The sequence below is a fragment of the Emydura macquarii genome, unplaced genomic scaffold (assembly GCF_026122565.2).
Source record: "Emydura macquarii macquarii isolate MOO-44397 ecotype Brisbane River unplaced genomic scaffold, CSIRO-AGI_Emac_v2 contig_1483, whole genome shotgun sequence".
In the NCBI taxonomy this organism is placed as follows: Eukaryota; Metazoa; Chordata; order Testudines; family Chelidae; genus Emydura; species Emydura macquarii.
The window spans coordinates 26,551,230-26,567,976 of record NW_027131620.1 but is presented as its reverse complement, the minus strand read 5'-3'; the positions used below and the strand labels follow the sequence as shown (position 1 = coordinate 26,567,976).

Here is a 16,747-nt window from a genome sequence, read left to right as displayed (position 1 = left end):
CCCACCCATCTCCACTGCGTCCCAGCCCAGGGCCCTAGCAGTGGCAGGGGTACCTGTCACTGCGTTGGTGGGGCTCCGGCCGCAACACGCCAACCGAGTCGCCCCGTACTCAGCCTCCGTTTAGGGCTGTCCCTGGGCTTCTTCCTCCCCGTACCCACAGGTACCTGATTCCTCCGGGTTGCCGGGATGTGGTAGTCCCATCAGGCCCTCCTCGTCCACCGGCAGCAGCTCCGGCAACTCCATGGGCTCCTCCTCAGAGGGGAGTTCCTCCAGGTCCTCCGGCCCCCAGGCCGCCAGTAGGGCCGGTAGGTTCTCTGGGTCCCAGGCTCGGTACTGCTCGGATCTGTCCTCCTCGGGTTCCCTGGCAGCAGGCAGCCTGGGCGGGTCCTCCTCTGGCTCCCAGGCAGCAGGTGACGCAGGTGGGCTCCCCTCCAACTCCCAGGCAGCAGGGGACTCAGGTAGGTTCTCTGCCAGTCCCCAGTCTGGGGTTAAGACGGGCCTTTCCCCTTCAGTGTGGGCCTCCAGGGAGAGGCATCCTTCTCCCTCGGCCATCCCCACCTGACTGAGCTCGCGGGCCGGGGTTTTAAAGGCCTGGCTCCGCCTCCCGGCTTCGGGTGGACACCACCTGACTGGGCTTCTAAAGGCCTGGCCCCGCCTCCCTGCTTCCGGCCAGGTGATCTTCTTCTGGGCTCTAGCAGCCAGGATGGGTTTGGTTCTCCCTCTGGGTCCCTCTCAGAAGGGGAACCATCCCTCCCGGCTACAGTCTGTAACATACATATTCTTCACATGGTCTTTCTTGCTTACATTTACTCATCCCTCTCAACATCTGCATTTCTGTGGAACAGTCATTTGCTCCTGTTTCCTCTTTGTTTCCCAACACTCAGTGCCATACATTAGAACTGGATGGACCATCGTTTTATAAACTTCCCCTTTTAATATAACGTATCTTCCTGTCACATATTACACCACTTATCTCTCTCCATTTGAGCCAGGCATTTGTTATCCTAGCTCTACTTTTGTTTTCCATTTTCCAGGATTCTGGAACCCAGATACTTTGCATTTTCAGTATTGTCTGTCCATCTACTTTCATGAATAATTCTTCAGCATTCACATTTTTGAAATTATATACCATATACTCTGTTTTTCCTCTGCTTATTTTGAGCCTCTATCTCTCCAGCACATCTCTTCATTTATCAAGATACTCCTCTCTAACTTTCTCCTACTGAATAGAATATAATTTGTAAACAGCATGCACCAAGGGTGCCGCCTCCAGTATATTCCTTGTGAAGGTATCCAGGATGAGGATAAACGAGAAAGGGTTCAGTGGTGATACCTTATGTACTCCCATCTTTATTGATAGTTCATCTGTTTCACCACTAGAAGTTCTGACTACTGATATTACTTCTACATACATGAGTTGAACAAGCTGCACAGAAAGTTCTGGTACCTTTTTCTCCCTCATGCACCATCAGATGACTTCCTTTGGAACTTGGTCAAAGGACTTTTCCCAATCAATCAACACCATGTGAATATTTTTCCTTTTTTCTCTTTCCACTAGCTGCTTCAACGCATAAAGAGCCTGTATTGTTGATCTTCCTGGTGTGAAGATTTGCACTAATACTTGCTTTCTTAGTCTCCTAGACCGTGTAAGTGTCACGGTGCATGCAATATGTGTAGTTGGGAGAATGTGGGCCAATCCTTCAGCCATTTCTCCATATCTATGTGGGAGTTGGCTGCAAGAGAATTCTCTTCATTGTGTAGCCCATAGGACTAGCCTGCTTGCTTGTATCATAGATATATATTTTTTCTTATAGATTTAAGTATGATTGTTTAATAGAGTTATAAATTTTATATTTTGCTGTAATGCAAGACATTTTACAGGTCACATTCTGTATGAAACACAGCTAGCATACATATATTTAGAACCTTTGCCCTAGATAAGTCAGGAGACATTAAACAGGGGAAGGGGCTGTCACAGTTATGCCCCAAGAAACTTTACAAGTCCACCACAGAACCCACAAAGGGCCAGAAATAATAAAGGTGAGATAAAAAGACCACCTGGAAAGGATGTGGATACGTCAATAATACGCACGAACCTGCCAGCCTATAGAATATGTGTACCCCAATAGTTTGGAGGGGGAAAATCCAAGTATGGACTTGGAAGGAGGACCCATATTTTTGGGGGTATAAGAAGGGGCAGATTGTGCTGTTAGTGTGTGTCGACCATCCGCTACTCCTGTTTGATGTTTCTTTAGTTAGTGTTAAGATTTTTCTTTCATTTATACTTAGTATTATTTGTAGTGTTAGTCTTAGTCTTATAGTTTTTAGCTCGAGCATTGCCTACTACACCACTCTATTCAAGAGTTGAGGACCCAGACATCTCTCTCAACCAAATCATCAGGGAAGGGTGTGAGTATATTAATCCAAATTATATAGAAATATATATATCATATATCTCTAAAATTGATTGTATTATCCATTTGATTGTTCATTTTCTCTATATCAATTATTTGTCTATCATTTTATGTTGTTTTAATAAAATTTATAAAATTATACAAATTTGGTTATCATTAAGAATCTTCCTGTTGTACACCCCGGGGTTCCCTATAAAACTCTTCTGGAGCCTGATTCAGGGACAAAAACCTTCTAATCCAAGCATATTGGCCTATAACCCTATTAAATAACTAATACACTAAAAATCAGGCTACAGTTGGAACTGATGATGATGATTTCCAGCCATTTGTTTGTAATTCATCCATGTCTTTCCAATAGCTTTGGCAGCAAGTGTAAGGCTGAGCAGCCAAATACCTTTCCTGATTCTTAGTGATCCTTCTTCCTGCGACAGGATTTCTCACTTGAGTACAGCTTTGGCTCACAGAATGGAGCGACACTCATACAAAAACTCTTTAAGCAACAAGAACCTGCATGGTGACCATGTCTGAGCTTGAGTGAGCTCTGAGTGGGGCTGTCAGGGGAAGAAGTGGGAGTGAGAAAGGGAAATAGGAAAGATTAGACCTTGGAGTTGAATTGAATACCCATTTGGGTAAATGTTTCTGGGGGAGAGGAACTTTTTTGTCTTCCTCTGCTCCCAAACTTGGAGATGTTTTCCTTCTGGCTCACAGCATTAACTAGCTATTCTCTGTGGCCTTGTCTACACTACAGTGTTTTGTCAATGCAAGTTTATGCTGATGATTAAAAACCGCAATAATTACATCGCTTGTGCATGTTCACACAACACTCCTGTCGACAGAGTGCATCCACAGTTGATGCTCTAGCATTGACTGTGAGAGCAGTGCACTGTGGGTAGCTATCCTACTGTGCAACTCGTCACCTTCTGTAGCTAGGAGTTGTGGGAAGGTGGAGTGGATTGCAGTGGATCATGGGTGTGGGCTCAACATCCCATGATGAAGTTTTTTCTATCCCATTGTTCCTTGAGATTCCAACTGCATTTTGTGCCATTTTTCAATGGTCCCTTTTTACTTTGTGACTCATAGACTTTCAGGTCAGAAGGGACCATTATGATCATCTAGTCTGACCTCCTGCACAACTCAGGCACAGGACCTCACCCACCCACTCCTGTAATGGACCTCTAATCTATGACTGAGTTATTGAAGTCCTCAAATCATGGTTTAAAGACTTCAAGGTGTAGAGAATCCATCAGCAAGTGATCCATGTCTCATGCTGCAGAGGAAGGTGAAAAGTCCCCAGGGCCTCTGCCAATCTGCCCTGGGGGACAATTCCCTCCCAATCCCAAATATGGTGATCAGCTAAACCCTGAGCATGTGGGCAAGTCTCACCAGCCAGACGCCTGTGCATGCACTATCTCTGCCTGAAGGGATGGATCCTGCACTGCTCTCTACTTTTGTGGTCAGTGTTATGAACACAATGCAGCTTGTTATGCAGTATATCATGAGCTCTCAGTGTGAACAAGAATTTGAGGTGCCTGACTTGCTGTGTGCCATGGAAAGAAACAATGCCAGATTACTTTTGAAATTCACGGCACAGCTGCCTGCAGTGGACCATCGCTATTGGGCTTGGGAAACAAATACTGAATGGTGGGATCACATTGTTATGCAAATCTGGTATGACGAGCAGTGGCTACAGAACTTTCGGATGCACAAAGACACTTCCCTGAAACTGTCCAGAGCTCGCCCAAGCACTGTGGTGCAAGGACACCAAAATGAGAGCTGCCTTCTCGGTGGAGAAGCACGTGGTGATTGCTGTGTGGAAGCTGGCAACTCCAGACTGCTACCGGTCAATCGCTAATTAGTTTGGAATCGGGAAGTCCACCGTTGGGGTTGTGTTCAGACAAGTATGCAGGACCATTAATTGCATCCTGCTACGAAGGACTTTGACTCTTGGAAATATGTGTGAAATAGTGGATGGCTTTGCAACAATGGGATTCCCTAACTGCGATGGGGTGATGGATGGCATGCATATCCCAATTTTGGCCCCAGACCCATCTTGCGATGGAGTACATCAATAGAAAGGGGTTTTCTCTATGGTATTGCAGACACTTGTGGATCACTGTGTGCATTTCACTGACAACCTGTGGTGGTCAGGGAAGGTGCATGATGCATGTATGTTCAGGAACACTGGCCTATACAGAAAGCTGCGTGCAGGGACTTTCTTTCCAGACTAAAACATTCCAGATTCCAACAGGAAGATGGTCATGGAAACTGAGATCTCACTCCTGAGGGTATGCAAGGGTGCATATCCTGCATGTGTGTGGCTTCAGACCAGGTCCCTATTCTGGTTACCTGTGTGCTGCTTTGGTCCCTGCACAAGTGATTGCCGATTGGCATGGGAAAGTCTCTCTCTGGAGGATTTTGGTAAAATCTCGGTGTGCATTAACAACTGTTCTTCGAGTGTAGCGTAGCTGCACAGGGGAATGTGAAACACACAAACACAGCTAGTCTTGTACATTTCTATCTCTTAACCCACTTCTAGCTTATAACAGAGCAAAGGACAGCTCTACCTCATGTAATTGAGCAGTGTCAACTCAAAGGGATCACTTATCAGGGCTTCCCTCTCCTGCATCATGAGCATCAGAGACGGAGTGCTGGGACTGGCTCAAACCCTCTTGGGTCAAGAAGAGGTCCTTGCTCCTCATGGTACAAGATGAACTTCTTGCTTGTCTCATCTCATCCTCCAACTTGACCTCCTTGTCCACCACTTTGTCCTTGGGGTTGATTCTGCTGTCTCCAGCCCCCCTGAAGTATCCATGGGGCTCTTGGTGGTGAAGGTAGGGTTGCTGCTGAGGATGGTATCCTCCAGCTCCTTATAGAATTGGTAGGTCTTTGCAGCACTGGAGCAACGGTTTGATTCCCTTGCCTTCTAGTATGCCTGCCTCAGCTCCTTTATCTTTGCATGGCACTGATACGTGTCCTGTTCGTAGCCCTTATCCAACATGTTACGAGAAATCTGACTGTAGGTATCAAAGTTCCTACAGCTGGAGTGGAGCTGGGGCTGTATAGCCACCTCTCTCCCATATACTCAGTAGATCCAATAGTTTGGATGTGCTCCAAGTGGGAGAATGTTTGCTGTGTGGAGCTGCCATGGTCAGCTGGGAAGATGCGATGTGAACTCTCTAGCCTAGCAAACAGGAAGTGGAATTTCAAAAATTCCCAGGCCTTTAAAGGTGAGGGGCAGTGCCTGTGTACCTGGCTGCAGGGCAGCGGAGTTCGAACTGCTAACTAGAGTGGTCAGCATGGACTTTGTGGGACACCACCTGGAGGCCATTTACACCAACATAAGCAAGCGCAGTGTCTATTATTGATCTAACTTTGTAGCAAAGTTATATCAACACCGCTCATCAAAGTGGTTTATTTTGCTGGCAAAGCAGGAGAGTCTTTTCGGTGGAAGGAGCATTGTAGTGTGTGCACTTCCACTGTTTTGATGGCGAAAGCTGACTTTTGTTGACAAATATCTGTAGTGTAGATAATGCCTTAGAGACATAACCATTTAAACATCTCAGGGAGCTTATATGTTATGTGAACAGCAAACCTCAAGGCAATTGTTTTGTAAAAAAATGTTCAAAACAGCAATGGCCAGTTATGCTTAACAAATGCAAAACTGTGAGGGCATACCGGAGACAAGGTATCTCTGTGCAGAACCTGCAATCCCTCCACTCGTTGCTGGATTGCTGCCACCTCTGTATTGGAACATGACAACTGTTTAACAGTGCACAGAGGTACCACCCAGCAACTTAGAATGGGCTATGAAGAAAAATACCATATCCAATTGCAGCTGCAAAGGCATTTTAGAGAAGCAGGCTGCAATTGCCCTCATGGAACTTGACCAGGAAACCTGGGTTCATACTTTGTCTCTTAAGATTTAGATCTACCCTGTTTGTTCAGTCTGCTGCATCTGAATGCGTTTGGGTTGGAGCGTCCTCTCCAACACCCTATAGGAACAGTTCTGCTACCATCAGGTTGCAGGTGCTGTGCCTATCTGTACAGCCTCTAGAACAGTGGTGCTTCCCTGAATGATTCCTTTGCAGCACTTCCCCTTAGTGGCACCAGGATCTTGATGTTGGTCCATTGCCACAATTTCCAGCACCACTGGGGCCATGCTCCCTCTCTGGTGTCCTAGTGGCTCAGCAAGTAGCATTCTCTATGGCCAACACAGCCCTGTAGGACCTAGGAACTGCTGTGTTGTTAAGGGATTTTCCTTTGCTGATGGGAGGAGTGGAAGTTCTTTCTGTTCCTCTGTGGGTGAAGGTGGGTCTTGAAGATCATGTGGTGAGCAAACCCTCCCTTTCCTAGAATGCTTTGCAGAAATCACAGGTCTGAATATAGTGAGGAAACAGCAGTGGAGCAGGCGGGGATGTTGAGGGATTTCGGCTCAGAACTGAAATGAGCTAGATGAAGTACATGATGAGGGCTGCAGAGGAGAAGGCTCTGGCACCTGCAGCACCCAGCGCGTGCGGGTGCCAGAGTGGAGACAGGCTCCGTGTAAGTCAAAGGAGTTGGTAGGGGAGCAGTGAGTTGAGGATAGTAAAGCAAGGCCATAGAGGGAGGACTTTAGGGCAGGGTATAATGTCCCTGGCTTTGAGGGCATGTAAATGCTGCAGGGATTGCCTTCGAAGTCACTGTGCTAGCTGCTTGCTGAACACAGCACTCTGGAAAACCCTTTTCCTTTGACATCCTTGTCTTGTCTTCTAGCAGCTGCTGAAGTTAAAAAGAGACTGAACAGATGGGGAGGGGAGGATGGGCGGAACCTCTGCACTGGTTGTTGAACATGTCTGACCCAGACCACCATCTGCATAGTTCTTTCCCCTAAGCTAAAAAGGCCTAAGGAGTTAGGAACCTGGTAACATTTAGTCTCATAGTAGCCCACTGGATTGATGGGTAGTCCTGCTTAGTCCTGACTAGCCTGGCAGCTGAAGGGCTCGTAGCAATGCATCTGGTTTTACTTTCAGGAAGCATTGCTAAAGTGCCACCTTGCAAGCAAGATGCCTTCAGAGTCCTTCTGCTTCTCTTGAAGCTCCTGAGCCTGCAGCAGAAGGCCTGGAGGAACCTGCTTTGTGTGATCTCGCTACTGGGAGTCAAGCTGGGTCAGAACTTGGGGCTGTGTTACTGGAGCCCTTATGGGGTTTCCAAGGGGACTTTCGCACTCTGCCTTGGCATGGGACAGTGAGAAGTTCTGCTAATGAAACATGGGAGGTAATGCTAACCCCCTCCTCTGTTCTGCACCATGAGGGGAGGGAAGGAGAGGGAGGACCTACTGGGATTGCAAGTGTCCTGTTTGTTCCTCCTATTAAGATTCATTCTACTGGTGGGAGATCTTGTAGTGAGCATCTCATCCTGTGCTCCACCTGCAGACTGTTCAGTGCAAACACATGCCATGTGCTGTTCCCAGAGCTGTGGAGCAGGATTGGCTAATGCAGCTGCAATTAAGCCAGCGTACTGCTAACTAAATGTGTAAAACTGGCAACTGCATTCATTTCATTTCAGCTCCATTCCAGGCATGGCAAAAACTCTGTGTCTGCCAGAGGGAAGCAGGGAATTTAACAAACACTATTTCTCATCTTCAGTGGCAAGTGATGGGGAGCAAACCCCAAAAGGACAGATCTGGGGCAATAAAGCCTGGTGGGACTGTGGGTGGGATTGGCAGCAGGCTGCAGGTTTTAGAGTTGCAGCAGAGCTAGTGATTATAGCCCACTTAGTGATTGGGGAAAAATAACTCAAACCTCCTGCTGGAGGTGCTGCACTCTACCCAGGCCAAAACAGCATCCCCAGCTGTCTCGGACTTCAGTGCTGACCCATGAGGGTGACATTGTGCTGTCAGCACAATGTAGGCATCAGCTATGAGGTTTTGAGTTTGGGCTCTGGTTCCCTGGGTCCAGGAATACCTAGATTTGCTCCCATACCATGTTCTCATACTGTAACAAGTGGGTGTGCTGGCCCTTACAGGTAGACTGACAATCTGGCAGTGCTCTGTCCCTGCAACAAAGCATGATGGGACTTCTAATCCAGAGGAAAGAATTAGGTGGTGGCAAGTAATGCTGGGAAATAGAACTGGGGATAAAACTGTCTCCTTGCCCCAGAGCAGAGTGCCCTGGACGGAGCTGGAGCTGCTACTAGAGCTGTCCAAGTTGGAAACCAGGAAAGGGACCGAAACTGTGGGTCTCTCCAGGCAAAGAGTCAGTGGAAGTGCTGGAGAAGGGCTATGAAAGAGGGGAGGGTCCCAGACCTTGAGGAGGTATGACTTGTTTGGCCAGAGACTCAGATGGAGAGACGCCCAAGTTGAAAGCTGTTGGGTGTAGCCTTGGGGAAGGAGTGGGACAGGACTGGTTACTCATTTCATGGTGTGGGGCCCCAGAATGAAACCCTCAGAGGAGGGTGGGCAAGAGCTGTCTCCTGGCTTGGAGGGCTAAGCGTTGGTGGAGTGACACTCTGGAAGGGGTGTATGTGTGACTTTGGGGCCAGCTGCATTTTCCAAGGATGGAGGGGAATCATGCCACACCCACCTTGCTGTGCCCCAGCCTCATGCTGCCATGTGTTGGAAACAGTCATTCCTGCGAATAGAAGAAACTGTGCGCCCCATTACTGCTTGGTGAATGGGCAGAGCTAGGAACCGGACCGTCGGTGGTGGAAGGATACCAGGGATGCCATTCAATCCAGTGTGTGTCATAGATAGAATAGTACTATCAGCCCCTGATCCTCTAGGGTTCACTGCCCAATCTGAACACTGATGGCTTGGAGAACTAGTGATTGCCGGGGGTGGCTCGTGAGCTGCATGTGGCTCTTTTATAGTTGAAGTGCGGGTTGCGGAGCCCCCTACATGCCCCCCATTCTCCACCCTGTGGCAGGGTGGTGGGGTTAGAGCATTCTGTCCAGCAGGGTGGGGGATCTTGGGGGGAAGGAGGGGGTCAGTTTGGTCATTATATGTTGCTTTGTGGCATGGGGTGAATTGACTCCACACACTTCATGGCTGTTGACCAAAGCTTTCACTTAAAAACAAACCAAAACCCAGACAGGTTTCTAGACTTCTGGTTACAAGGCTGTACCCAAGATTGGATGTTCTTTTAAAATCTCTGCTCTAGGAATTATTCTGGCGGAGGTCTCTGGCCTGTGTTATACGGGAGGTTAAACTAGGTGATCACAGTCGTCTCTTCTGATCTTGGAATCTGAATCTTCAAAAGCTCATCTAACTGTGAATCGATGCTGTGCTGTCTAGAGGGAGCCTGAAGAACAGTTTAATCAGATGACAGTTAACTCTGGAACATAGTGATGACAACTTGAATGTCAGCTTTGCAGCTCCAAGATCCCTCCCACCAGGGGCCTCAAGTGTTCATGGGAGAGGGAGGCTTGCTTTTAAGGCAGGGAGCACAGTTGAATGAGCTTCCTGTCTGAAAGGGCAGTCAAAATCCTCTTCTCGGGTCATGCATAGGGTGTCTGGATCAGGAGTGGGCTCTGCCGGCACAGGGTTTGGCTCATGTTTGGGGCACCTGCTGCTAGCTGAAGCCCTGTGCTTGCTGCCCTCGACAGCCATGGCTCGCTCTCCCTGGGCTGTTTGAATAATATAACTAGGAGATACCTGCCTCTGCCCCTGCATGGGTTAGTCCCCTAGAGGAACATGGACTCTGTTCACTCTGGGGCCTTGGTCGTGCATAGGGGTTCTGAATGGCAGAAGGGCTTGGTGGCTTGGCAGCCACATGCTGCGTGGGGGCATTAGTATTAATGTCGAGGTATGTAAGGGCTGGACTAAGCCAGTGTCCTGCAGCCAGCAGCCAAACCTTACTGCCTTGCAGGGCCCATTGGCTTCCCATATCCTTTGTAGAGTGAGAGCGGGAGGAGGACGTGAAGGCCGATGAGGTGGTGGATGTGCTGCATGTGGTAGGAGGAGCTGATGGCACTATGTTCTCTTTCTGTAACTAAATCCCTGACTGGGGAGAGGCAAAAGAAAACCTAATGCACTGGAAGGAGGATTGCAGCAGGCAGCCACAATCTAAACAGCCGGATCTGACAGCAAGATCCGTGCAGGCGCTCTCTGCTGCTGGGGCTGGTTTGCAGGCTGCTGTTCACGGGAGGATCCCCAGTTGCTGGTTATCAGAGCAGGATCTGACTCGCTTGATTCTTGATCATGTTTTTCCTGTTGCCAGTTAGCACCCTGCTTCTGGCCTGGCCAGGCTAGCAAATGCCCATAGGATGGGGAAGTGTAGCCGTGTCTCCCTATAGAGTGTATGTGGGGCATGTCTGCAAGAGCCTTCATCCCACCCCACTGTGGGAGAAGACACCTGGGCGACAAGGGGCCCAGGCCAGGTCAGCATCTTCTGCCTCGAGTTCAGGAGCCTCTCCACCTGGGAGAGGCTGCAGGGGAAACCTGTGCTGCTAGGATTGTTCCTCCTACCTGGAAAGAACCATCGCTTGGCTGAAACCCTGCTTCCCCACTCCCCGTCCCATTAAGAGTGGGGGTGGCAGGAAAACATAGTCTGAGGAGACACCCAGAATAACCAGAGGATGGGGAGAGATGGGAATAGAGATGGAGTGGGAGGCACAAATACAAGAGGAGGAGGAGAGAGCAAAGTAGGACAGGGACGGGCCTTCAGGTACGGGCCCAGGCTGCCTTCTCGAACCCAGCCTTAAGGTTTGCAAGGAGAGTGGATCCCTTCCCCTCACTCGAGGTGTTTTATGGCTCCTCCTTTGTGAGGGAGGGGTTGCCGTTATCCTGGCAGCCCCCTCTCTCCAAAGCCATGCTGGCTTAGCAGTGGTGCTCTTAAGTGAGATTCACCCTGCCAGCGGTGTTGCCGGGCTCTGGGCTATTGGCAGTGCACTGTAGTCTGTCAGACTGAATTCCCAGCTCTAGTGGGACACATTGGACAGTGTGGAGATGACGATGCCCACTGAGGTTATACAGCCTTGCAGCCTGACGTGTAAATAAACCAGCTCCCAGCTCCAGGCCTGTCCTACTGGCACCCTGACGCCATCTCTTCACCAGCTGTGCCCAGGGCAGAGTGATTGCTACAGCAGTATTTTCTCATCAGGGTGCCAAGAAATGAGAAATAATGAGCCCCTTCTATCACATGTGCAGGGCATATAGTGGCAGAAAGCTCCCAGTATAGTGTGCCATGGTAAGCTGCTGCTTGTGTCTGTGCTAGCCAGTTCATAATGCCTGCGCTGCTTGTCATGTTGGAAGTTCTTGATCATGGGGCTTTGTCGGGCACAGGTCAAACTCAGAATCAATCTGGGCTGAGAAACCAGAGATCGTGAAGGAGCCCTTAGTTATTCCTGTGAGTCTCGCAGCAAAACACCTCTTCCCAGAGACTGTACCAAGGCCTTTACACGAGCCTGGCAAAGGGTTCTTCAGAGGGTGGTATTCTTGGGAGCAGTGACATGTACACGTGGGCAATGGCTGGTGCATTCACATAGCCCCTACTAGTCCTGCCCTTTCCTGGCCTCTCCCCCATGTACTAGGCTGCAGGGAGCTCCCATGGAGCTGAGTGCAATGGTGCACAGGGATGTAACCCCGAACACGGTGGGTTCCATGAATCCTACCTCCCCCTGCCAAGTGGAACTGTGCTGGTCCCACCGCAAGATGACTAAAATCTGCAGTGTTAGGGCCCCCTCCCTCAATTCTTGGTTCGCTGACAGAAGCACAAGTCCAGAGTCCAGCAGCAGGCAATACTATGGGTTTATTGGGGTAATTAAGCAAGAATCACAATTCTTCACACCAGTAATTTTCCTTCTTCCCACCTTACTTCCTGTTTGACCTCAGGTTTTATAGTGTATCTTAACCAATCATTTTCTTAAAAATATTACAAGATAATTCTTTAACCAATCCTAACATAATTCTCTAACCAATCATATCCCACTACCCTAACTGATTACAATTAGTTATGGGACAGACAGAATCAAAGAATCAGACAGAAATTATCAGAACAGTAGGTACCACAATGGCCACAAACAATACGAAGTGTAGATTCTGCAACCACAACTGTTGACAAGTGGTTAAAAACCAGACTGAATCCTATCAAACAGAGTTTTCTTTAAGCATTCTAAAACATTTCTTTTCTTTATCTGGAGGCGTTAGATTGTATTGCCTTTTAAACAGCCTAGTATTACCTTGTTTTAATGTAATTTGTTTGGAATGTGTGGATGTGACGTCACGCTTCCTAGTTTATGGCTGTCATGTCAGTGTATGCCTCGGACTGTCATAGTGAGAGAAGGCCCATAGACAGGCGGCCTGTGATTTTGATTCTTTGTTTTTATACCCCTGTAGGTAGCTAAGTGATAAGAATATACTTAAAAATCATAGGCCTCTACAGGCAGGCCTAAATATCTATATTCTAACATGCAGCAGCAGAGGCTGGAGGGACCAGGATGTGCTCTGAGGCATGGAAGAGTTGGGCCTGGCTATCTGGCTCTGTGTCTGTGCAGTGCTGTTGAGCAATGTTGCTGCCCAGCATTGCATTGATTGCAGTGGCTCACTAAGCGTTTTCAGAGGTGCTTTCTGAGCCCTCTCTCTTTTGCACCCACTCCCTGTTTTGGTGGGTTCCATCACATGCACTGGACACTTCTCATGTGGATCTGCTCTGCACCATGAGGAGCAGAGGATGGGCCTTGCTACATCCCTGCATTGGTGAGGCATATGCTAGGATGGAGAGTCCCTGCTCTGCTGGTGGCTGGGCGACAGACCAGAGATTGGCTTTCTTCTCTTTGTGCAGTTTTCAATCATCCTGCTCTGTTTTGATATTTTTTCTTTGTTTATTGGCAAATGCATGGACCATTTCCTTCTCCTGTGTGTCTTGTCCCTCCCTCTGTGTCCCAGGATCCAGAGCCTGCAATGGTCTGGTTCTGGAGTAAGAACATCCTTCTGGACCCCTCTCTGCAGTACAGCGAATTCCCTCAACCACTCCTCTTCTGCCTAAGGCAGCGGCCCCGGAGATGTATTGCTCTCTGCAGGGGAGGGGGACAGGGCTGACTAGGCAGTGTCCAATAACTGATTGCTTCGGGGTTGGGAACCTTGTATACAGCCCGTAGCTGATGTGGGGCTGCCAAGACAGTAAAATGTGTCTACTTGGGGAGGGACCTGTCCGTATGTGTCCATGTACCTGTGTGTCCTGTCGCTCATCTTTAAGTTTTGTCCCTTGTTTTGAAGGTGAATCTCTGAGACCGAAAACACTTTAGAGAGTTCCATCTATTTCAAGCTGTTAATGATTTTTGTCAGTTTGTTTATTTGTTCTGTGTGGTGCTAGGAGCGTTGGGGTGGGCCGAGCAGGCAGAGGCAGGGCTGACCAGGGACCAGCTTGGCTGTTCCTTGATGTGAATGCCCTGGCAGGGGAGTAGCTGATGGGACGATGGAGCCAGCATTCTGAGCTGTCACAGAAGGGGAAGCAGGAGCATTGTACGATTGCACTGGAACGAGTAATTGTCATAGCCTAATCAGTGCTTGCTCTCTATGCTGGTGCTACCACACAGTGGAGGGCATGGTGCTTAGCCATGCTTAGAGCAAGTGCCCTCACAAAGGGGTAGTGCAAACATTTGTGCACAGTTGTGAACACTTTGTAGATAGGAGACATGTTACAGGTTTGTTAGGAGGTTGCTATGGGGCTGGCAATGCCAAAGTGCTCTAGAATAGAGAAGAAGAGAGCTGGTATTCTGTATTCAGGTTGTCTAACATTTTCCATAATAAAGGATTCTTGCAACCTTTTCTTTGAGTAATATTCATCTCCCTATTGTTTGCAGCTGGCATTTGATGTTCAGCAGGGTGACAGATGTGCCTGTTCTTTGGGCTTGTCTACATGCAGAAATTTGCCAGTATATTTAATTATACCAGTCTAGTAATACTGGTTTAACTCCCTGTGTGGACACTCTTATTCCAGATAAGCAGAGCAGTGTGATTATACCTGTATAGTTACGCTGGTAATTTCCCTGTGTAAAACAACCCCAAGTCCCATGAAATTCTGTTCAGCTTTTGCTGAGATATAAACTGTTAAAAACAGCTATTTCCTTTCTGTGCTGGTCCTCAGGGAAGAATCACTGAACACAGGAACCTTCTACATCTGGGCCTGTGCTGCTAGCACAACAGCAGCAGGAAACATGGCATTGGGAATGTCTGGGAGCTGCCTAAGCAGCAGGGCGGAAGTGATCAGGCTCGGCTTCCTCCTCTGAACCTGTCACATGGCCTCAGCAGCCCATCCCCCTCCTCTAGGGTCATCACATGGAGCTGAGCCCACTCCCCTCAGCATAACAGATCTTCCCTGCCACCAGCTAGCGTGGGTCGCAATCTGTGCTGCAAGGCTGAAGGTTCAGGGTTTGAACATTATTTTCCAAAAGAAATGCTTCACTGCTCCTGACTCAGCCTCTGGAGTCCAGCACTCATGGTCATGGCAGCCCCTTGCTGATGGGTGGCCCTTCAGTGACAAATGTGTGTGTGTCTGTGGGGAGCAGAGGGAGGGAAAGGCAAGCACTTATTCAATAAGGAAATGATTTCAAGCCCAGGTTTCCAAAGGGTGCTTACAAACACACACACCAGAATGAGAGAGATGAAGGGCTTTGCAACCATTGAGGGGAAAGAGGTTTCTCCTTGGTTTATAACTCGCACTTTCCCTCTCTGATTCCTTCCCTGTTGTTTTTCCCATTTATCAGGTATCAGGTAACAGAGAGGATTGGGGGTCTGTGTTAACCTGCCCTCACTGCCGGCTTTGAGTGTCTGAGCAGAAGGCCTGCTTGACACACAGCACTGCCCTACTTTTGCTATAGATGTGATTTTAAACTGATTTAGTTAAACAGTTGCTAGTCTGTATGTGGACTTTCATGTCAGCTTAGCTTGCTTCAGTAAATATATAGGCACAAGCTGAACTGATGCAACCAATGCCAAACCCATAGCATTGTTTGCACTCTTTAACTCAGGTAGGTTTGACTATACAATGTGTGTGTGTGTGGGCAAGGCCTAAAGCTGTGTCAAGGTCTGGCAAATGGTGACTATTGTTACATCTACGACAAGTTGGTGGATTCCTGTTTATCAGGAGATGTAGGTTCCAGATACTATTTCTCATCCCTGCTAACAGTTTTCCAGCAGGGCTGATGTTTGTCCTGCCTGTTTCACTAGGGTTCACGTTCCAGTCAGGCGAGCATTGCGCTGAAAGGCTTCCGGGCACTGATGCTACACTGATCTTCACTGTGTGTTTGTATTGTGTTTTGCAGAAATAACATTCATCCTCAAGTTGATGATAATGAAAATACAGAAGAAAGAAAAGCAGGTTTGTGACCCTCTCTCCTTCACTTAAATCAGTCTTGGACATTTCAATGCCTTGTCGTGTGGGAGTGGTGGCTGCAGCAGGCCAACCTGACAGCCTGCGTTTGTTGTGTAGGCAAAGTGTGTGTGGGGAGGGGAAGGGGGGGTGCATTTCCAGCTTTCAGACCCTCTTGTCAGGGCCACAGAACTGTGCTTTGAAATGTAACTGGGGCTTGGGGCACATATATCTCTGCTTGGGTCAGCAGCAGAGAGTGGGATTAATTTTCCATTTGATAAACAAGACACACTTAATTGTTTGTGTTAGCCTGGGTAGCAAAGCTCTTACCATTCCAGCTTGTCTGGCTCCAAATGCACTGTGATTTGGAAAAAATAATGGTAAAGTTGTTACAATAAGTTCTAATAAATAACAGTCCCAGATAGAGTTGGCAGCAGAGCGGAGTTGGGACAGGAGGAGAGGAGTCCTTCAGTACCAGCTCAGGAACCCTGCCCCATTCAGAAATAATCCTGGCCCACCAAGCTTCTGACCCTGGACTCTGATGTGCTGCATCTGATAGGATACAAACTGAATGAATAAACCTGCTACTGGAGGATATTTACGAGCTGCTGGTCATTGTCTTTGTCATGTGCAGAGGGAGAAGCTGCTGCTGGACTCTGTGATAAAGGGACAGAATGTATGGAGACTCTGCTTCCAAGGTGTTTGGAGGGTGTGAAACAAACCAGTTTGCCCTGCACTGATTTGTGTCCATGCTGCTTTTAATGGGAAACCATTATAGTGAGCACCTAACCATGGGATAAATCTTTTAAAGGAAGTGGGAGCCTCTCAGCCTGCTCTGCCCAGAGGACAGCGGTTAACCCCTTTCTGGGGCCTGGCCTTATTGACAAAGAAATAAATAATAACAAAGCTCCGCTCAAGCCACCTTCTAGTGCTATTCTCACAGAACTGCTCAGCCCATACTCTAGATCCTCTCTCTCTTTCTCTAGGTAGCCACTCCCATCTCTCTTGTATCTGGTTTGAACAGTAAACCACCCACCCCTGTAGACA

At 48.3% G+C, this 16,747-nt stretch overlaps 1 protein-coding gene across 5 annotated transcripts in view; it reads left to right on the top strand.

The window, feature by feature from the left end:
- CHD6 (chromodomain helicase DNA binding protein 6) overlaps window positions 1-16,747 on the top strand; it is a 181,754-nt gene that overhangs the window by 37,777 nt on the left and 127,230 nt on the right. For all 5 annotated transcript variants that reach the window (XR_010921037.1, XM_067554519.1, XM_067554520.1 and 2 more), the window contains exon 2: window positions 15,654-15,709. Coding sequence is in view for 4 of the 5 variants with exons in the window: in XM_067554519.1 (XP_067410620.1) it covers window positions 15,677-15,709 (33 nt within the window). In the remaining variant the exon portion in view is untranslated. The remainder of the gene's footprint in view (window positions 1-15,653; window positions 15,710-16,747) is intronic.